The following is a 20273-nucleotide window of genomic DNA, read 5'->3' as shown; positions in this document are numbered from 1 at the left end:
TGTCGCGTCCTGCTGAAGGCAGCGTCAGGCTGAGCCCAGGCGTCAGCCCTCAGCGCTGGGGCGGGGCGGCAGACTTGCCGGGATCTGTGGGGCCGGGGGCGTCCCCAGCGCCGCTCCCGCAGGTGCCGCGCAGAGGTGCGAGGAGGCGGAGGAGCTTCGCGCAGTGCTGGGCAGAAGCCGGCCGGGGGCTGCCACCAGCAGCGGGCTGCAAGTCGCCACTGGCCAGTGCAGCCAGCTTCTCAGTGGCTCTGAGGGACAGCAGGACCTGCGGAGCAAAGAGAGGGACAGGAGTCACCCGCCAGCCTGGCCCCTTGTCCCCCAGCACCACCAGGTCCCACAAAGGAGCCGAGGTCCCCGGGCAGTACCTGCTGTGTCCCGGGGTGCTGGCTGAGGGCCCGCAGCGCGACGAGGGCTCCCTCCCGCACGCTCTCCCGGGGGTCCCGGCAGGCCACCTCCAGCAGGATGTGCGGGGCTCTGCTCTCGATCAGCAGGTCCCCCAGCTCTGCCGAGCGCCGGCCCAGGTTGCCCAGGGCCGAGGCCGCGTTGCAGCGCGTCCTGGCCTGCGTGTCGCTCAACAGCCGCGTCAGCCCGGGCACGGCCCTGCCCAAGGTCCCGGCTGGGGAGTACTCGTGGTAGGCAGCATTGCCCACCGCGAAGCTGGCTGCCTTGCGCACGCTGTCCTCCCGGTCCGCCAGGCACCCCAGCAGGCTCTCCAGCAAGCCAGGCTGGCTCTGCAGCGCCTGGGGAAAGCCGTGGCTGTGTCGGAGCAGGTTGCCCAGCAGGTTGCAGGTTTTGGCCCGTATCAGGTGTTGCCGGTGGCCGAGCAGGCAGGTCAGTGGCTGGTCAGCCACATCCGAGCCCCTCAGGATCCTCTGGAGAAAGGGCAGGTGCTCCGGACAGGCCCGGGCCACGTGGGTCAAGAGAGACAGGAGGTCAGCTGTGAGCGTGAGGCTGTCTGTAAACAAGGCTGACCTCAAGAAGGAAATGATGTGCTTTGAGGCGGCAGCTGCCCTCACCGTTTGGTCGATGATCTGCTCATCAGACACAACGAGGTGGCACAAGAGGCTCATGGGGAGCTCGGTGTACGAGAAGGGCAGATGGTGAGAGCAGACCTAAGGAGAAAGGAGCGAGAGTGGCACTGAGTGCGCTGTCCTCGCTTGTGGCCAAGTCAAGCAGCAGCTGAAGGCTGCCAGCAGGTCGGTGCAGAGCTCAGCTGCTGGCCAAGCTGCTCCGAGGGCTGCATGGCACCCAAGTGACATCCCTGTGTGGGCAGAAATCACCAGCATGGTGTGAAGTGGTGCCATGCATCAGGGGCTGCAATGTGGAGAGATGCCTCCACAGTAAGGGGTGGAGGAGAAATGCAGGGTCAAGAGGGTACCTGCAGCAGCTGGGCAGGGATCTGGGCATCTCTCACAGCCTCCGTGACCAATGCTAAGGTGTCTCCGTCCACATCCAGGGCAAAAGGGAAACAGAGGAGCTGGCAGGCCTGGATCACCACAGCTGGGACAAGCTCAGGGTCCCCATCCTCTCCTGCTTGCCTGAATTTGTTAGAGAGAGAGCTTAACACAGAGGTGATCAGAAAAAACATCGAGGCAAGAGGCAGAGAGCATTCCCCACACCAGGCAATAAGGAGAGGCTCTGCACGTGTCCTGCAAGTGCCAGGTCAGTAACTTCTCAGCCCTCTGTGTACTTGTGTCCAAACCCCATTGAGCGGCTGAGCTCTGCCCACTTGAGCCCTCCCCACAACTCACGTCTGTGCCAGGCATGCCAGGAAGCCAGGGGACAGCAGCCTCTTCAGCGTCACCATGAGGACACCGTGGGACTGGGTGAGCTGAGGCAGGCACCGGTGGGGCTTGCGAGTGAAGACAAAGAGGGCCAGGCTGAGGAAGAGCAGAGTGCCTGCAGGGGGAACAGCGCAGCAGAGGGGCAAAGCTAGGGAAGGCTGAAAAGTCTCCTCTCTTCTGTCTGCCTGTACTGCCTCAAGGCTGCTCCAGGGTTGCTTCTGTGCTTCCCTGCCCAAGACCAGACCAATCTCCACCCACGGTGGTCACATCTGCCAGAGTGAATGTTCCCCTGCAGCAGAGAGACCCTTTCTTGTTCCTCCACAGCCAGCTCAGCTGAGCTCCTGCCACCTGGTCACAGCATGGGCCAGCCCAGCCCTCTCTCCCCAGAAGACAACAGCAATCCTCAAAAAAGCCCCCTGAGCACCTCTGGCCTCAGGGACCAAGTGCTGACAGGGACAGGCGTGGGCAAGTCTGAGGGCAGGATGTGGAGCAGGGTCCAGGGCAGATGCCCTGCCATCCTGCAGCTCCTACCTTGAGGGGAGAGGAGGTTCCAGTCTGGCTCTGCCGCGGGGTGACCTGCCCCTGGGGCGTCTCCCTCCAGCACTGCCCTGTCGCTGCCCACGCGAAGCACCGCAGCAACACAATGCCACACCATGCTCCACAGCTCTGAGGCAGCAAAGCTCTGCTCCACAGCCACGTCCTCCTAAAGATGAGGAGACAGGTGTTGGGGGACATCCTGGTCCCCCACGGCTCCCCAGGGTTCTGGTCCACATCCCTGCCAGCCCTGTGGTCCTGGGGAGGTCAGGGCTGGACGGACATGGCACAGGGGGAGGAGGGGGGCCAGGCAGCTGGCAGCCCTGCTGCACATGCTGACAGTGCCAGTCCCCGGGCATATCTGCCCTCTCTTATTCCAATGTACCCATGAATCACCCCTCCTTGCCCACCACCCTCCCACCAACCCTCCAGAGCTCCGCAGACAACCCAGGGACATTAGGTGACTTTCACAGGGTTGCACAGCTCAGCCAAAGCTGCCCAGTTCCCTGGTTTGCCTCAGCCTACATTACCAATCCACATTTGGGCCTTTTTGCCCCCACACCTTTCGGTAGGGACCAGGCAAAGGGAGATAGGTAGGCTGGTACCTGGGCAAGGAGCTTCAGCAGGAGGAAAAAGATCCCATCGTAGAGACCAGCACCCCTTGGCGGGGGGAGCTGCAGCTGCAGGAGAGAATAGGGGATAGGCTGGAGCTAGGTGCTGGGTCTGAGGGCAGCAGCACCACACCTGCACCCTTCTGACCCCGTCTTTGACTGCACACCTCTACAGTGGGGTGACAGCATGGCTCTCCTGCTCCTCTGTCCCCATCCCGTACCTCAGCAGGTGCTGTCAGCACATTTGTCACCACCGGTAGGATCTCTTCTCCCTCAAGGTCCAAGGCTACCCCGTGCTGACTGAGCTGTGTCAAGAGGAATGCTGCAGCACCCTGTGGGACAGGGAGAGCTCAGCACCTTTGGGACTTTCCCATCTGCCTGCTCAATGCTGACTCTTCATCCCTCAGCCCAGGGCAGGGACAGCCAGGCTGCACCTGCCCCCATCCCACCCTGAGCAAGCAACAGTAGGACCCAAATGGGACATGGGGCTCTGCAGGGCTCTCAGTGACGGCTCTGGTAGGGTGGGCAGACTTACCACAAGGGAGACGACAGGAGACTGGGTGATGAGATCTATGGCCAGGGTAACCACCTCCTCAAGCCTGAAACACAGGGACCAGGGGAGAGGCACTGTGTTCCCACAGCTTCACATCCCAGAGCAGCAGCATCCAAATAACCCCAGGGCTGGGAAACAGCCATCTTGCAGGAGGAGCGAGCCCTGGTTCACAGCACCTCCTTGTCCACGCCGGGTCCTCACCGCACCCCCAGCACCCACTCACACTGCCCAGCACTCTGCTGATGTGTCCGGATTGGAGGGATCAGTGGGAGCAGAAGCCCAGCTCTGGGCAGGGTTGCAGGGCAGAGGGCTGTTTAGGGCAGGACATGTTCCTCTCCCACCCATGAGTGAAAGCAGGTGCTTACCTGGGAGGGGAGGCCTGGAGCTGCAGGGTGAGCAGGGCCAGCAGATACAGTGAGGCCTCACAGGCTGCCCCCTGGGCCACCTCCACCATGGGGACCTGCCAAGAGAGCAGGAGTCACAGGGGACAGCAAGGCTGGGAGCGGAGGAAGGGATGTTTCTGGGCCCTGGAGAACTGCACTCTCCAGACTAAGCTCCCCCAAACTCTTCTCCTCACACGTCCCCCAGCTTGTCTGAGCAGCGCTCAGAGGAATGTGTCCTGCTTGCCCACACTCCTACCCCACCACTGGGGCTGCGGTCAGGCCTACCTTGCCCTTCGAGAGCTGCATGAGGGAACCCCACAGTCGCTGGCTCTCTCCCAGGCGCTGGCACAGGCTTGGGCTGGCATGGCAGCCAGCATAGAGGATCTGCGAGGCAGAGGGGAGAGATGCATACCAGCCACGGGGGACAGGGACGCGGTGACCAGGCCCACCCCAGTCACACCCCATTTATTCAACAACTGACACCAGGGAGATGGGAGTCATTGAGGGCTGAGCCCATCGTTCCCCCTTCCCCATGCTCCTAACCCCAGACCAAAGGTCCAGGCACCTCTGGGGACAGCCAGATAAATGGACGGGGCCATTACCTTGAGCACGTTCAAGGAGCAGCTTGGGTGCTCCAGTCTCCCCAGCAGCCTCCCAAGCTGCTGGCTCTCTCCCTCCATAAGCTTTTCAGCTACCTCCTGAGCGACCTGCAAAAATCAGCCTGTTTTGTACCCTGGGCACCTGAAGCACTGCACAGGCTTAAGGAGTTTAATGCTAGCAACAAATTAATAAAAGAAGGCATCTGCTTCCTACATGTTGCCTGCATTCACAAAGGGATGCCCATCTGCCATGACCCAGCATGGCTTTGATGCACAGCCCCACAGCTGAGATGAGCAAGGTGAGATTCCTCCTCTGCTTCCCTCCTTGTTGACTCAGAGTTAAGTTAAAGGATCAAATTTAAATCTGTAGTTCTGTTTTCCCTCATTTATTGTCCATTCAATTTCAGATTTCCTACAGTTCATATCCCTGTCATATAAGAATTCTTCATGTTTTCTCTGCATTGCCTAGTTCTTTACTTAGCCCATCCCACAGTTCAGATCCTAAGCGTGAGTCTCTTAATTGACGTAGGAGTCCTTAGACTCCTGAGGCTCAGCTGTTGGCAGGGAAGGAGCAGCCTGCAAACACCAGCCCTGCAGCTGCCAAAGCCAGACCACCCCAGCCCTCCACTCTACTGCTGAAAAGGAGACCTTCCTGCAAAGTGTTGCTGTTGCTGTGGGGACCACACCTCCTCGCCCTGCAAAGAGAGCTGGCCTGACCTGCTGCTTGGCTTCCCGACAGCTGTTCCTCTGCAGGGGGATGCTGCAGGCAGCAGCCAATGCAGCCGTGAAGAGGTCTGCCGCACGTAGGCTCTGGTCATGGGCTGACTTGGCCTCCGTCACTGCACCTGCACAGGGACAGAGCTCAGGAGACATGTGCTAAGGGTGAGGGATGCTGAGGGGCATCAGGATGGGGCTGGAGGCCAAGAGAGGAAAAGTCAGGCTTGTGACACGAGGAGGGTGAGATGTGGGATTGAGGGAGAGAACAGGAGAGCCCTGGTTAGCAGGGGTTTGGGCAGATAAGCTTCAGCCACCTCCTCCGGCCAACAGCACTGCAATGGCAGTCAGTACTCTGAGGGAGCCCAAGGGAAGGAGGGAGAAGGGAAACCCCAGAAGAAGGTGGCGAGCTGCCACCACCACTACCTCGCAGAGCAGGCTGCTCCGAGATGGATCCCTGGAGGAGTCTGTTTAGCAGGGGCTGATGCTCCTCTCGCAGGCTGGCATAGAATGGGGCAGAGATGGAAGGGCACATCGCATCCAGGCTCTCACAGAGCAGGGTGAAGCACTGGGAGAGACACAGGGGGGGCCATCACTGCAGATCAAGGGTGGGGTGAGAGAGAAGGGTGATGGGGGAGGAGGCTGTGGGGAGACAGCAGAGATGGGAGAAGGACTCGTGTTGGAGCTTCAGGGACCTCCAAGTGTCCTCTCCAGCCACGTTACTGTGTGGGAGCCACTAACTCTGGCTGAAAGAGGGGTACACATGGAGGCACAGCCAGGGAAGGTGCCCCCTCAGAGAGCTCATTTCTGCATGTGATCCTCTCCAAAACCCCCAGTGAGTGACACAGCCTGCCCTGACAAGAATGCATCAGACCCCACAGCTGGGAGTAGGGTCGTCAGCCTGCACTCCCCCTGACATGCACACCCAGCCCCATAGCTTCCTGGGGGAGAGGGTGGGGAGAAGGGAGACAGGGGCACCCTTACCAGTAGGCTTTGCTGGCAGAGTCTCATCTCACTGTCGGCTGGCTCAGCCAGCAGCTCCGGTAGCAGGACTAGGAAGCAACTGGCACTCTCCCGAAAGGCCTGCAGGCTGGGGGAGGCAGCAGGGGCAGAGAGCAGAGAAGCATAGGCCCTGGCTGTGAGGACAGGGTCTGGCCAGGCCCATATGGCCTTGGCTAATACAGCAGGCAGCACGCACTAGCACTGTGAGCCAGTGCCAGCAGGCAGCACAACTGGGTTCTAGTCAGCTGTGCCTTCCCCTTAATTAGTGCCACTCACGGAAAGCGCTCCTCTGTGAGCACAGCGATATGGCATGAAGCACTTAGTCCGTGATGCTTCCCCACAGAGACAGCTCCAGACACAGAGTATGAACACCACCCTCCCACCTACTGCCGGGTCCCTGCTGTGGCCACAAGAGACCTCAGAGCACAGAGGGTTGTCCCTACCTGTCCTTATGCCCACTCTCCTCCAGGCTGCATTCACTGCTGAAATAAACTGTGGTCACCATGAGAAGGTCTGTCAGCACCGTGATACACCAGGGCTGCTGCAGGATCCAGAAAGAAACAGCAAGTGGGGATTGTCTGCTGGCCATCCCAACACCACTGTGGTGGGATCCTTCCCTGCCAGGACCTCCCACTTCTCAAGGGGGCCTGGAAGAGGCACTGGTCCTGTGAGTCAGCTCCAGCAGGACGCTAGAGCCTCCTCAGCACCAGCACTCTGCAGGGCTGGAAGGAGCGCAAATTTCTCTAAGATCCTACACGCACCTGCTTGGTGCTACCACTCTCCAGGATCTGCTTGGCTAGACAAAGCAGGGACAGAGGCACATTCAGCTCTCGGCAGAAGTGGTCCAGTAGCTCAGAGTCGCACTGGGTAGCCAGGAGGTTGCCCATGACGCGGAGCACAGGACGGAGACGGGAGGCTCCCTCCAGCATCCCCTCCAGCACCTGGACACAGAGAAGCCAGAAGGGCTCATGACCAGCAGCAGTTGTGGCCTCTCCATCAGCCATGGGGCAGCCCTGCACCCCCTCAGGCAGGGGACAGCAGGGGAGCAGATGGCAAGCTAAGTGCATGAGGCAGCTCCGGCTCCTGGAGAAGTAGAAGATCTCCTTGCTGGCTGGACTGACTCTCCCAATGCTCCTAACCCAGTCTTGGGGAAGAAGGCAGCATCCATGTCCCCAGTCATGGTTGTCTGAGCCTGCCATCACTCACCTGCTGAGCGGAGTCTGCCAGGCGGGCCTGGACACGGTGCTGGAAGGCCAGGTCCCTCAGGAGGCTCAGCGGCGTGCTCAGCTGCATGGCCAAGGGCTCTGTGGCCTCAATCAGGTGCTGCCACTCCTCATCGCTCTCCAGCTCCTAGCCATAGAGGAGAGAGGGCTGGTGCCACAGACCCTGCCTGTCCCAGGGTCTCTGTACCAGCACCTGGGGACTGGGCCCTGCTGTCCTCACCACAAGACACCGTCTTACCTCACTCTCCAGGTCCACGGTCTCGATGCTGCGCCTGCCCCAGGGCTCTGCCCTGCCAGCACCAGGCTGCAGAGGGGCCCCTGCTCCAGGAAACTCACGCTCATAGTCTCGAGTGATGCTGTGCTCCCTGGCCAAGGAAACAGCGCAGTCAGTGAGCAACCCTGCCTTCCCCTCTTCCTCCTCTCCCAGCCCCAGCCCTCCCTCACCGTGGGTTGGGTGGAGGCTCCTCCAACTCCCACTCTGCCATGCTGCTCTTTCCTTGCAGGACACTGGGGTTCTTCTCTTTGGAGGCAGCTGGTGGCTCCCCCTCCACGAGGGCTGCCTTCCCAGGAGCTTCTCTGGGTCTATGCCCTGGGTATCCTTTGCCAGAGTCCTTCATAGATGCATCACCTGCCTTCAGTTGCCCCTGGGTGATGGCAGAGAAGTTTGGTCAGGGCAGGGCTACTCAGACAGCCACATGAGCCCCCTAGACCCCACCACCCTGAGGACCCCACAGCCTTGTATGTGGCTGACACCCCAGCCTGACCCATGTACTTTCTGTCTTGCCCCCCAGGTCCCATTTCAGTGCCCCTCCTTTGCCCTGACTGTGGGGGACAGCCAGGGGAATCCCACACTTTCCTCCACCTTTTTCTGTGCCTCCTCAGCCATCTTTTGACGGGCCTTTCTCAGGATCCTGGACTGGCCGCTCCTGGGGGCCAGTGAATGGGCTTGCTGCTCCTTCAGGGCCTGCAGCTCTGGGGACAGCTTGGTGGTGAAGGGGTTTGAGATCCCATGCTCTTCTGTGTCATCAATCACTGCGGACGTGAGGGGAGAACTGCATCAGCAGCTCTCCCTTGAGACACAGGGAGAGTGACCAGCTCTGGGATCCCAAGGCAATCCCGGGGGACCCAGAGCAAGCCCAGGGGCAGGAGCTAGGGGTCAGTGCTTGGAGGAAGCTGAGAGGAGGGAGGCAAAGAACAGGGTAGTAAAAAAAGCACGGCAGGGTGGTCCTCCCGGCCTCCAGGCAGTAGGAGGAGGAAATGGCCCTGGCCAGTGCTGGAAAAAGAGCTGGTACTCACCAGTAACCCGTCCAGCAATAAAGGGGTGAGAGAGCAGCTCTGGCCATGACAGGCGCTGGCAGGGGTCCTTCATTAGTAGTCCCTGCAGGAAGCTCTACAGGGCAGCACAGCACCAGGGTCACTGACACACGCTCGGCACCCACCAGTGAGCACAGTGTACCCACCAGTCTCCCCCAGTGAGGGCACCCAGGAGGCCTGCGTTCCCTGCCTGGCTCTGGGGAAGGCATGGCTCTAGTGCTTAGGGCAGACGGGAGGACACTTCCCTTCCCAGCCCAGTAAATCACTCTTCTACTGTCAGCCCCCGTTTCCCAGCTTATAGAGGGACAGCAGTGATAAGAGTCCCCCTCCCAGGAAGCCAAGCTCTCATCCCTTCTCTATGTTCTGAAATCCCTGTTAGGGGACATAAAACCTAAGAGTGACCCATAAGAGCAGCAGACAAAGCCAAAGCTGCTGCCGCAGTAACAGATCTCATCCCACAGAGAGGGCCTTCGCCCTTACCTTGAAGACTGGGCTTATGGCCTTGGGCCATTTGACAGGGTCCTTGACGATGAGGCTGACGAGCTGGAAGATGCTGCTGGTGTAGAAGGGAGGAGTGCCCACGAACAGCTCGTACAGGATGCAGCCCACAGACCACAGGTCCGCCGTGTGGTCATACGGCCGCTCCTCCACCAGCTCAGGGGACATGTACAGCGGGGTGCCCTTGATGGAGGTCAGCACCATGGTGTGGATGCTCATGGCACGGGCAAACCTGCTCAGAGCAAAGCACAGATGGCCAGTTCAGGCTGAAACATCCGTTGCGACTCCCAGGGAAATCCCTATGAGTTTACCAACACCTCTCCCCTCTGGAGTCCAAAATCCCCCATCCCTGCTCAACCTCTAAATATGCACAGAACCCAGGTCCCCTTCCACACTCCCCCCTCCTCCTCTACAGCACCCAGGACACCCCTTGGCTGCCCCAAGCCCAAGCGTCGCCCTCAAGCTGGCCCCCAGCACCAACCCGAAGTCACAGAGCTTGACGACGCCATCTTTGCCCAGCAGGATGTTCTGGGGTTTCATGTCACGGTGCAGGATGCGGTGGGAGTGCAGGTAATAGAGAGCAGAGACCAGTTGGGCAGCTATCGTCTGGACCTGCCGGAGACATGGGAGCCTTGCCCTGTGTCCCATGGTGCCACTAGCCAGCACAACCATGGGGTCCCTTACGGCCTGGCTCCCCCAGTACCCCCACTCCTGTCCTTGCCCTTTCTGGGGCAGGGACCACCCCCAGCTGTGGGCCAGCAGTTCCTTGGAGTGGGCTGATGGCTGAGGCAGCAACCTGGTGGTGTTGTCCTTGGACAGGGAACAGGGAAACTGTCCCCCAATGCAACCTGGCCCCCTTTCCATCCCCTTCAGAAGCTCTGCCAGGTAAAGCCTCGGAGGCACCCTCACCCTCCTGACGTCTCCTGGCCCACAGCATAGACCCACTGCCTGCAGGCAGACAAATCCTGTTCTCTCCATCCTGCAGCAAACGCTGGGTGGCCACCACCATGACAGTCACCTGGTCCTCGGGCAAACTCCCATCGTCCTCCAGGATCTGGAAGAGCTCTCCCTCTGCGTAGTCAGTCACCACTACCACCTGGAGGGAAGAGCAGCATGGTGGGATCAGGCACTCACCCAGCCACATACCCACCATGGGACCAGGACAGAGCAGGGCAGTAAATCAATGAGGGAGACACTGGGGTGTCGTCATGCACAGCCCATCAGCTTGGGCTGGGACATGGGGAGGGAAAGAGCCCCTGTGGCTGCACTGTAGCACGGGCCTGGCATTTAGCAGAGCCCTTGCGGCTGTCCTTATCTCGGACAGCCAGCAGAAACTAGAGAAGAGGGAAAGACAGGACAAGCCCAGAATGGTATTTCCATGCCCAGTGGGTAGAATCACTCCCTTGAGCTTGTTTTGAATCTGCTGCACAATTACTTTATTTCATGCCTCTGTGTCCCATAGCATAGTCTTCAATCCTTCCCTATCACACTCTCTCTGTGACAGTTTAGGCCAGCGAAAAGTCACAGTCTCTGAAGATCCCACTCTCACCCTGTGATCCCAAACCACTCCTCTTCCATCACACACCCCCTGCCCAGCTCCTTCACCTCTGTGTATGACCCAGTGCACCCCACACTGCCCAGCCGGGTGCTGGCTCCCTACACAGCACACACTGGTGGGCTCTGAAAAACACGGACCAGGCTGCCATCTCAGTCCTTGTTCAGGCAACCCCGACGTAAGGTCCCTGCATGTCCTCAGGGAGGGTGGGAATGCCCTGAGGGCAGGGGACCTCAATGTGGCCATCTGAGGGAACGGAGTAGGCTGGTGGCAGGATGGCAGCACTCAACACAAGCCAGGAAACAGCTGCGAACAGAGAAAACCTGGCTGGCTGGAAGAGCTGCTGGAGCCCTGGGAGGGTGTCACCAGCATCTCCTGAGAAAGAGGTCCCTACAACAGCAGCGGCCAGCCCTTGTTCCCCTGCCCCAGTCAAGCAAAAGCATCTGCCCCAGGAAAGTCCCCATCACCTCCTTGTCAGTCTCAAAGCTGTCAAGCATCTGGATGATGTTGGGGTGATGGAGGCCTCTCATGATCTCAATTTCCCGCTGCAGGTTCTTCAGCTCCTTCTCAGACCGCCCCACCTTGGGGATGAACTTCAAGGCCACCACCTTTCAAAGCAGGCAAAGCTGGGATCAGACCAAGCTCCCACCCGCCCTGGCAGAGGCTGCGTTTAACCCAAACAGGACTCAGCATTTTCCAGCTGAGCACACCAAATGAGACATTTGTTCACTGGATCCCTTGAAGCTGGGGCTCCCCCCAGGCCCTTGCACATCGGCACTGGTACTCACGGTACTTTTCACACTAGCGTATAAAGCAAACAAATGTAATCAGTGAGCGCAGACAAAACTAGAACTGACAGAAACATGGGACAGGAGCTAGAGATGCTGCTGTACAGCAAGCTAAACACGAGACGAGCATGCCCTGGCAGTGAGGAGCACTAGCAGCGTCCTGGGCTGTATCAACAGGCAGGAGTTTGAGAGAAGTGATTATTGCCCTTTATTTGACACCTGTTGGACTACATTGGCAATACTGTGGCCGGTTTTTGGCCCAGAAAGACATGGATAGGCCAGAGCGGGTATAGCAGAGGTCACTAAGACAGCGAGGGGGCTGAAGCACGTGGTGTAGAAGTTGAGGCTGAGGGAAATGGGCTTGGTTAACCTGGAGAAAAGATGCTCAGGGAAGCCAAATAGTAATCTTGTGATTCCCAAAAGGAGGTTTTAGAGAAGATGGAGCCAGGCGTGCAAGGCGGGAGGATGAGACGGGGATTACAAATGGAAACAGGGGAGCTTTCAACTTGATATAAGGAAAAACCATGCACCCCAAGTATAGTAAAGCACTGGCTGTGGGGTCTTTGTCCCTGCGGTTTTGCAGGATCTGAATTTAGTGCTGACTCTGCTTTGAGCAGCAGATGGACTGCAGACCTCCTGAGGTCCCTTGAACCTGAATGACTCCATGCCAGCAGGAGCTGGCTAGGAATGTCAGCAGAAAAATGAATGAGTGCTCAGTCCCAAAGCCCTGGCAGGGCCCTGGAACCCAACAGCCACCAGAAATCAGTCCTCAGCGCCACACCTCTCCCCTGCCGCCTCCTTCCTCACCTGGGCGCTGTGTTTCCGGCGCCCCTTGTAGACGCGCCCGAAGGAGCCCTCGCCGATCATTTCCAGGACATGGTACTTCTCCATCGCGGGCGTTCGGGGAGGGGGCCGCTGAGCTGCCGAGGCAAAGCGGCCGGTGAGGAGCCGCGCTTCGCCCTCTCTCCCCTCCTCTCGCCCTCCGCCACCGGCTGCCGCGGGGCGCCGACCCCCAACTCCAGCTACCGCAGGCCACGCTGGAGACGGGCAGTAGCAGCGCTGGGAAGGCAGCGCTGCACCCTCTGCGATCCCACACCCAAAGGGCCGGGGCTTCCCCTCCCCGCGGGCATCTCCCCTCCCCGCGGCGCTCCACCCAGGGCGCCGTCCCCGGGGCGGGTGTCCCCCGGGCCCCCCCGCCGGGCTCAGTCCCTGCCCGCCGGCTCCACCTCCGCTCCCCCACGGCAGGACGAGACCCAAGCCCTGGGCGAGGCCCCCCGCAGCCCCCCGGGCGGGATTAACCTCGCCCCGCTCCGCTCCGCTCCCGCCGCGGCCCGGCCACCCCCGGGCCCACCGCCGCCACCGCGTCGCCTAGCAACACCCCCCGCGCGTGCGCCCTCGCTGCACTTCCGCTTCCGGTTCCGGGGCGTGCAGGAAGATGGCGGCGGCCGGTGAGGAGGAGGAGGCGAGCGACTGGTAACTTCCCCTCCCCCCCCCTTCCCTGGTCCCGGTGCCTCGCACCCCCGGTGCCCCGCACTCCCAGCCCAGCGGGGCCGGCGGGGCCGCCGCCTGACTCCCGCCCGGTCCCCGCAGGGTGCTGCCGCCGGAGGTGGAGGTGCTGGAGTCCATCTACCTGGAGGAGCTGCGGGTGGCGCGGGGCCGCAGCAGGTACGTACCGCGGCCCATATCCCCCCCCCCGGGCCCGGCCCGGCCCGGCGCCGCCGCCCCTCACTTCGGCCTGCCCCGCAGGTGGGAGCCCTGGGAGATCAGCATCACGCTGCACCCTGCCACGGCCCAGGACCAGGACTCCCAGTACGTCCGCTTCACCCTGGTGCTCTCCGTGCCCCCCCAGGTAGGCTGCCGGCCCCCCGCGCCCCCTTTCCTCCCTGCCTTCCTTGTTGTGCTTTGAGTGTTTCCTTTTTTTGTTTGTTTGTTTGTTTTTTTCCTCAGTATCCCAACAAAGCTCCGGAAATCTCGATCAGGAACCCGCGGGGGCTGTCAGATGAGCAAATTCAAAAGTGAGTGCCGGGAGGGAGGGGAGAGGGCGATCCTTTTCTCCAGAGATCCAGGGAGCAAAACTGGTGGAAAAGCCTTCTCTCAAATTCATGTGGCTCCCCATGTCCTGTTAACAGATGGACACAGGCCCCTAAATCACCTGGTCTTAAATCTCATGGGAGCCACTGGTGCTGAGTTTCACACCGAAGGGTCCACCCTATGGTTGTTCCCCTGTGATCCCCCCGAATTGTAATCTACATCCGCTGGGCCTTTGAAGCTGTTGGTCCTGCTTTGACAGAGGTGGGACTGGACCGAGTCCTTGGACAGCCTGTTGTTGCCTTTATGCTCCTGTCCTTGGTGCAGCGGAGCGTGTGAAGAGAGACCCTGGTACCTGCTGGCAGCACAGGAGTAATGTGGCTCCCACCAGACCTGCTCGGGGGCTGCCGTCAGATAAAAGAAGGCTGAGATTCACCAAAACCGAAGGGTGCTGGGTGAGCTCAAGCCAAGGAGCCAAGCAAACCTGCTCTTGCAAGTCCTCTGAGGACAAAGGCTTCCTGTGCACTGGCTTGTCGGAAGCACGTGAATATGTGTGCACATGTGCCCATCCCATGCTGCAGGCAAAGCCTGAAGGCCAGTGCTCTATTTCTTCCTGCTGTCATCGTGGTAGGGTGACAGGTATGTGGAAGAGTGAAAAGGTGTAGCTAAACTTGTGTTAAGTATTGCTGCTGCTTTGCTGTAGGATTTCCCAGACCCTCAGAAGTGTTGCTGAAGCCAGGCTGGGGACAGAGGTGCTCTACGAACTGATTGAGGTGAGAGTTGGGGGAGATTGGGGGTGACCAGCCACAGACACTGGTCCCTGACTGCCTGAGGGGTGGGGTAGTCCTGCGCCCATGGGCAGGCCAGTGAGTAAAATGTTTGCTTTAATGCTTCCATAGAAGGGGAAGGAGATTCTCACTGACAACAACATTCCTCATGGCCAGTGTGTGATCTGCCTCTATGGATTCCAGGTAGGAATGTGTCTCCCGGCCCCACAAGCTGGCTGGGAAGTGACACAAGAGAACAAGGAGCCTGCGGCTCAAAGCTTGGCATGTCGGCCTGGGACCGGGGTGTGCCTCAGCAGTCCCCTGCCCCTCTGGTCTGTAGGCTGTCCTACTCAGCATGGACCTTCCTAAGGCAGTATATGCTGCTCTCCCAGTCAGCGTGAAGATAACCATCTACAGAAACAGGGCATAGGGGCAGCGAGTGACGCTGGAGCGTCTCCAAGGGAGTGGGTAGTGTCTGGGGATAGTTGCTGGTGCATCTCAGCTTCCCGGTGTTGGTCAAACCTCACCTGGAGTTCAGCACACAGGTGGTCTGGAGGGACTGGAACACATCCGTGCGGGTGCTGAGGTCTGTGGGGACAGGGGAGCTTGCCTTGTCCAGGTTGCAAGGAGGGGCTGTGCTTGTCTGGGGAGAACACATTGGGTGGGAAGATTGCTGCTTACACAGGAACTTATGCAGATAATCATATGCACAAAAACTTTGCAGCTTGACATTAGGAGTATTTCTCACTCTTGGAATAGGGAGCAGTGTCCCAGTAAGAGCTGAGGAGGTAGAGATGAAGCCCAGCAGAAGATGCTGTGTGTCTGTGCCAGCAATAGCGCTAGTTCCCCACTGCCAGCACTGACATGGGAGTGAAAGCCTGCTTCAGCTGTGGAGGCTACACAACCCTGTGCTCAGAAACCCTTTAAAGCTGCTCTTTCTCCCCTACAGGAGAGAGAAGCCTTCACAAAGACCCAGTGCTACCACTACTTCCACTCCCACTGCCTGGCCCGCTATGCCCAGCACATGGAGGAGGAGATCCTCATGCAACAGGAGGAGAGAGAGCAGCACCTGGCGCCATCTCCCAAACAGGTACTGGGCCCTGGGCTCCCCCCCGGCCCCTGCACAGGCCCTCATGACGTCTCTGTCACCCCCTTTGGGACACGGAGTGAGGGCTAGCCTGACCTGGCAGCATGGTCAGTGTCGTGCCTGCGCTGAGAATCAGAGCGGTGATTAAACCAACTGATCTCCAAGGGCCCTTTCCAACCAAAATTATCCCGTGAGTTTTTAGTACTTTAGCAGTTGGTTTACTGGATCTCTGGGTCAGCGCCTGCTGTGTGAGGGGGCAGGGGAGTTGGTAGCATTTTTGGACTTCTGGAACCACAGGAGTTAGAAAAGAGAGCTCCTTCCCTAGTCCTTGAACTGTAAGGGTATGCGGCAGGATAAACATGATCACCTTCATTCTGGGGTGATAAAACCTGCCTGAGCAGGTGTTGGAACAGTTGTCGGCTACAGAGCAAACAGCGCAGTTCAGTGTGAAACAAGTCAAAGTCTCCTTCCTGCAAAAGCCTTTCAAAGAGGTGCTGCCTAGATGACACACTCCACTTTGGAGTGGGGAAAAATAGATCCTAGGCTAAGGAGGACTGGAGCTGTATGTGCTGACAGAGCTGGTCTGTACAGCGGTCAGCTGCTAGAGCACAAATTCCAGTGTGCCTTGTGGTGGAGACACCTTCCATAGCAGTCGTTGAGACACCAGGCTGCTTTCATGCTGCTGGACCCCCCTGGGCTTCCCTGCCCTGGCAGAAGAGTGAAGAAGGCCACCCCGTCCCACTTCCAGGCTGGGGATTATGCAGCAGTGTGTGGACTGGGTCATGGCCGGGGTTTGGTATCGCCTCTCGCCTCCCCACAGGAAGTCGGTGTGCAGTGCCCCGTCTGCCGGGAGCCCCTGGTCTACGATCTCTGTGCTCTGAAGGCGGCGCCGCCCCCGCAGCACCCACTGGTAAGAGAGGGGGGGTCACCTGCCCAGCTGCACCTGCTCGCTGGGTAGCTTCAACTGGGACAATATAACGGATGAATGAACACTCACTGCGTGCTCTCAGGTCCTCCTAGGCAGCCCATCCAAAGGGCAGTTCATAAAACCAGCAGGTTTTTTGATCTGTCCACAAAGAGCAGGCTTAGTTGTATAGCCCTGAGTTTTCTTCTCCTAGACCATGAAATGAGCTCTGTGTCCCATGTTCCTTGTGTGATCAAAGGAGGTTTTGGGGAGTAGCTCTTAGCACTGCCAGCTGCCTACCCATGCTAGGTGTTGAGAGGGCCCTTACCTCACCTTGCTTTCTGCCGCTCAGGAGCCATACAGGCCAGATGCTAAGACGCTGCAGCACCAAGAAGAACTGCGCTTAATTTTCAAGAGACAGCAAGAGAAAGGGGGCATCATTGACCCTGAAGCAGAGAGGAACCGTTACTTCATCAGCCTCCAGGCGGTATGGCACCGGGGGCAGAGAGCTGGCGAGGGGCGCCCTGGACTGCAGGACCGAGCGCTGTCATCTGCTGTGGGGCTGCCCTGTCCCTTTCTTAACCAGTGGCTTCTTTCTTTCAGCCTCCAGCTGCTGTCGATCCAAGCCAAGCAGCCGCTGCCTCTGAGCCACCGGTGACTGTGAGCGCTGTGGATGCGCCCCAGCCACCCGGCCAAGCCTCAGCCCCAGAGCCAGCCAGGGCACCGGAGGCCAGGGCAGAACCCGGGCGGCCCGAGAGGCCTGCTGTGCCCAGGGAGCAACAGAGCAAGAGGGAGAGGCACAGAGGGGAGAGGCCAGGCCCCAGAGGCCAGGGCAGGCAGTCGTGCAGCAGCTTGCAGGAACCGGCAGAGGAACCCTGTCATCTGCTCCATGGCTCCAGGGGGCCCAGGGGCTTCAGCCGGAGACCAGAGTGGAGACCTGGTGGGAGGCACAGCCAGGAGTTTCCAAAGCCTCACAGCAGAAGCAGGGCTGCTGCCTTGGCTGAAAGAAAGGAGTTGTGCCCTGAAGACCCCTCACCAGTAACAGAGGCAGTGGACTTGAAAGAGGAGCACCATGATGTGGAGAGATGGACCCCGGAGGAGGGGGCTGAGGCCCGGGGCAGGGAGAAGGAGAATCTGGCTTTCAACCGCAGTGACCACAGAGCAGCTCCCAGCTGGCAGGGCCACCACAGGCCTTGGGATTGTGGGAGGTGGGAGAGGTCCAGGGTCCAGGAGCGTGGTTCCTACCCTAGATCGCCAAGAGGGCGAGGGGTGTTCAGGCCCAGTGGACGTCGAGAAGCCCATCTCCTTGAGAAGGAGAGCGGCTCCTAGCAGGAGTGGTGAGGGGCTGGGCTGCGGGAGGGAAGGGCTGTTTCTGGGGAGAACGGTGAAGGCTCTGGTGGAGCAGTAGCAAGCAGATACCGTACCCCTTGGGAGGGCATGTGGCATGTGGCACAGCTTGGGACAGGCAGTGTCTCCAGAGCACGTGCAGAGTGAAGCATCCTGGCGTGAGCGACTGGCTGTCACCAACATTGGAGAAGCCGACTCCTGACGGATCATGTCAGTCTTGGTCTCGGAGGACCCAGGGCGTAGAGGAAGCCTTGACCAGGGACTTGCAGCCATCATCCCTGTATGTGAGCTGCCAAGAAATGTGCATATCTACAGAGCAAATGGACTGAGCCCAGTGCAGTGCCACGGCAGAGCCGGAGTTGTGGCAGGACCTTCCCTGGAAGCCAGCATCCCAGCGGAGCCATGGTGGTGCCAAGTGATAAGGCTGTGCCAGGACAGCAGCCTGGAGCTCAGCTTGCTGTGTCCCCCAGTCCTTCTCAGAGCGCCTTCTCAACTGCCATCCCTGTCCCTTGGAAACAACATCGCTTCTCCCGCAGCCCTGACAGCTGCTCAGCTGATGGGCTCAGCCAGGCAACTCCTTTGTATGACAGGACACTTCCCAGTCCCAGCCAGGAGAGCTAAATTAAGCTTAAGTCAACACATTGGCAGGCCAGGGCAGTCTGGTGGCTGAGGCTTTGCGTTGGCTCCTGCTGCCCCAGGAAGCCTGCATTTAGCTGGAGCTCCTGCCCTGTCCTTCAGCGGCTTTTGTGCAGGCAGAAGCTGATGGGGGAGACCTGGGAAGAGCACTCTGCTCTGCGACCTGTATCTGTTGGGATCCCCCTCTAAGACCAGGCTGTCTCTTGGAGCTCCCAACAGCCCAGAGTGAAGACATGCCCCAATACTTTGGATACTCTTACCCTCCTTTCATCTTCAGGCTGATCTTGCTTCAAAGAAATGAGGATTTGCTGTTTAAACTAACTTGGTGCAGTTCCTTCTGCTGCTGCTTCACAAATGCAAGTGTCCCACTCCAGAGCCGTGACGGGCAATCCCAAACCTCTGAAGTGAGAGACTGCTATTAAATTAATTCATTGGGTCTTCTCCAGAGCCTGCTCCCTTTGTTTTCTCTGCCCTGTCGCTCCTGTTCTTTGCTGTTTGGAGTGAAGGTGTTGATCCCTGGTATTGCTCACTCCCCTCCCTGCTCCCTACACCTGGGGCCAGGGCAGAGACTTTCCCCTGGCCCTCCTGGGTGGCAGGAGGGCTCCCCAGTCCCTGCTTTGCCTGCCTCGGTGTAAGCTGTCTGGCTGACCCAGACAGCACTGATTCCTTCACACTTGTTCGTGCCTTGTGCCCCCCACCTCTCCTCTGGCCACACATGGGTTGTTACTGTCTTCCTCCTCTTGCTGAGTACAAAAATGGCTGTGCTGCAACGGACTCACCAGAGCTTCAGGTGAGATCCCTAGGAAACCAAGGGCTGCGTGCTGGCTGGAAGGGCGTTTGTCCTGCATCTGCCTGACTGATCCATTGGCACGTGAAGGGTGCACAAAAGCTGTTTCTTGAATGGGCCCTCCTCACCTGCTGCCCTGCTCTCTCCACACCTTGCCTTGTCCTGAAGGGGTTGGCTTAACCCACTGCCCAGGAACCTTCCATGCTTAAATTTCCAATGCTGGCCTATTTTCAACCCTAATGCTCTAAAAGCATTTTTTCCCTCCTCCTTGGTCTAAGCCTACACTACCTGTCCTGGGCTTGGGGATCTGAGCGCCATACATTGTGCCCTGCTGGGGATGAGGGCTGAGCACTCGCTCCCTGGAGAGCGCCCTAATTTTTCTTCAGTGCTCGGTCTGTCCTTGTTCCAGCTGGTTTCTGGGTGAACAGCCTGTCCACACTTCAGTGAAAAGGTGTAAACTTTATCTGACATTGGTGCTTGTTCTGCTGCCTCCTGCCTTCACTTGTGAAATTGCTGTGCTCCAAGAAAGGCATTTGATCATGTCCTGAAAGAAACACAAAGATCTCTGCCCCGCACTGAAGCTGAAGCTCCTTGGCTTCCTCCCGTGAGCCAGCCTTACTGTCAGCAGGAAAACTGCTGTGCCCCGTGTTTGGAGTATGGGAATTCAGCCATGGAATCAGAGTGAGCGATGATTCGCGTAACTTCAGTCAAATGCCAGAAGTGTTAGAGGGGAGGGTTTTTTCCTGGGACTAAGGATTTAGGAAGGGCCCTCACCTTTCTGACTCACTGCTGTCAGCCTGGAGCAGAGGACATTTTGCAACAGCTTGTGGAAATGAATTTGAGCTAAACAAAACAAACCTCCAGGTCAGAAGGGAGGAACGGAGCCTGCACCCTGCCCTGGGGCTCCTCGCTTGGTGTCCACCTGTGTCACCCACCTACCTCACAGGGCTGTTGTGAGGCTTAACTGTCAAAAGGACTCGGGCTGGGCAGAAGGGCACTGGCGGTGTCTGTAGCATTAACACTATTAAAAGCAAGCAGAGTGATAGACGTTGCCTGTGCTTTCACGTGGTGGAATCGCGGCCCTCTGGCTCTCCCTCACCACTCCCCCATCCTCCTGAACTGCTGCAGGACGTTCACCAGTCACTCACTGGCCAGTTTT

The 20273-nt window shown here is 59.0% G+C and overlaps 2 protein-coding genes across 7 annotated transcripts; one reads left to right on the top strand and one right to left on the bottom strand.

Moving 5' to 3' along the window:
* Positions 1-32: 32 nt before the first annotated feature.
* On the bottom strand, positions 33-12946 carry STK36 (serine/threonine kinase 36). Of its 5 annotated transcripts, none has more exons than XM_072875266.1 (27): positions 12858-12946; positions 12366-12478; positions 11238-11378; positions 10234-10311; positions 9697-9827; positions 9198-9447; positions 8700-8793; positions 8266-8435; positions 7848-8047; positions 7642-7768; positions 7387-7530; positions 6942-7121; positions 6624-6721; positions 6163-6268; positions 5605-5746; positions 5182-5309; positions 4468-4572; positions 4151-4249; positions 3848-3942; positions 3465-3528; positions 3151-3261; positions 2924-2998; positions 2316-2487; positions 1752-1899; positions 1379-1538; positions 366-1112; positions 33-265 (listed from the first exon to the last, which is right to left on the bottom strand). In XM_072875266.1, the coding sequence occupies exons 2-27, from the start codon at positions 12447-12449 to the stop codon at positions 50-52; spliced, it is 4065 nt and encodes a 1354-aa protein (XP_072731367.1). In that variant the 5' UTR covers positions 12450-12478; positions 12858-12946; the 3' UTR covers positions 33-49. The 5 variants fall into 5 exon arrangements, with proteins under 5 accessions (XP_072731367.1, XP_072731371.1, XP_072731368.1 ...); XM_072875270.1 differs by having other exon boundaries at positions 1017-1112; XM_072875267.1 differs by lacking the exon at positions 11238-11378.
* A 5-nt stretch (positions 12947-12951) lies between these two features.
* Positions 12952-20171, top strand: RNF25 (ring finger protein 25). Of its 2 annotated transcripts, XM_072875273.1 has the most exons (10): positions 12952-13031; positions 13149-13223; positions 13305-13407; positions 13506-13573; positions 14290-14359; positions 14486-14557; positions 15303-15443; positions 16261-16350; positions 16697-16831; positions 16948-20171. In XM_072875273.1, exons 1-10 carry the CDS (start codon positions 12994-12996, stop codon positions 17671-17673), a joined length of 1518 nt encoding a protein of 505 aa, XP_072731374.1. In that variant the 5' UTR covers positions 12952-12993; the 3' UTR covers positions 17674-20171. The 2 variants fall into 2 exon arrangements, with proteins under 2 accessions (XP_072731374.1, XP_072731375.1); XM_072875274.1 differs by lacking the exon at positions 16261-16350.
* The last annotated feature ends 102 nt before the right edge of the window (positions 20172-20273 follow it).

Source organism: Ciconia boyciana, chromosome 10, assembly GCF_034638445.1.
Source record: "Ciconia boyciana chromosome 10, ASM3463844v1, whole genome shotgun sequence".
Classification (NCBI taxonomy): Eukaryota; Metazoa; Chordata; class Aves; order Ciconiiformes; family Ciconiidae; genus Ciconia; species Ciconia boyciana.
This window is presented reverse-complemented; position numbering and strand designations above follow the sequence as displayed.

Coding starts and splice junctions, on each gene's coding strand:
- STK36 (XM_072875266.1), bottom strand. CDS start 12,449: ATGGAGAAGTACCATGTCCTGGAAATGATCGGCGAGGGCTCCTTCGGG. Junction 11,379..12,365: donor GCCGGAAACACAGCGCCCAG/GTGAGGAAGGAG, acceptor CTGCTTTGAAAG/GTGGTGGCCTTGAAGTTCAT. Junction 2,999..3,150: donor TGCTGACAGCACCTGCTGAG/GTACGGGATGGG, acceptor TCTCTCCTGCAG/CTGCAGCTCCCCCCGCCAAG.
- RNF25 (XM_072875273.1), top strand. CDS start 12,994: ATGGCGGCGGCCGGTGAGGAGGAGGAGGCGAGCGACTG. Junction 14,360..14,485: donor TGCTCTACGAACTGATTGAG/GTGAGAGTTGGG, acceptor ATGCTTCCATAG/AAGGGGAAGGAGATTCTCAC. Junction 16,351..16,696: donor CGCCCCCGCAGCACCCACTG/GTAAGAGAGGGG, acceptor TCTGCCGCTCAG/GAGCCATACAGGCCAGATGC.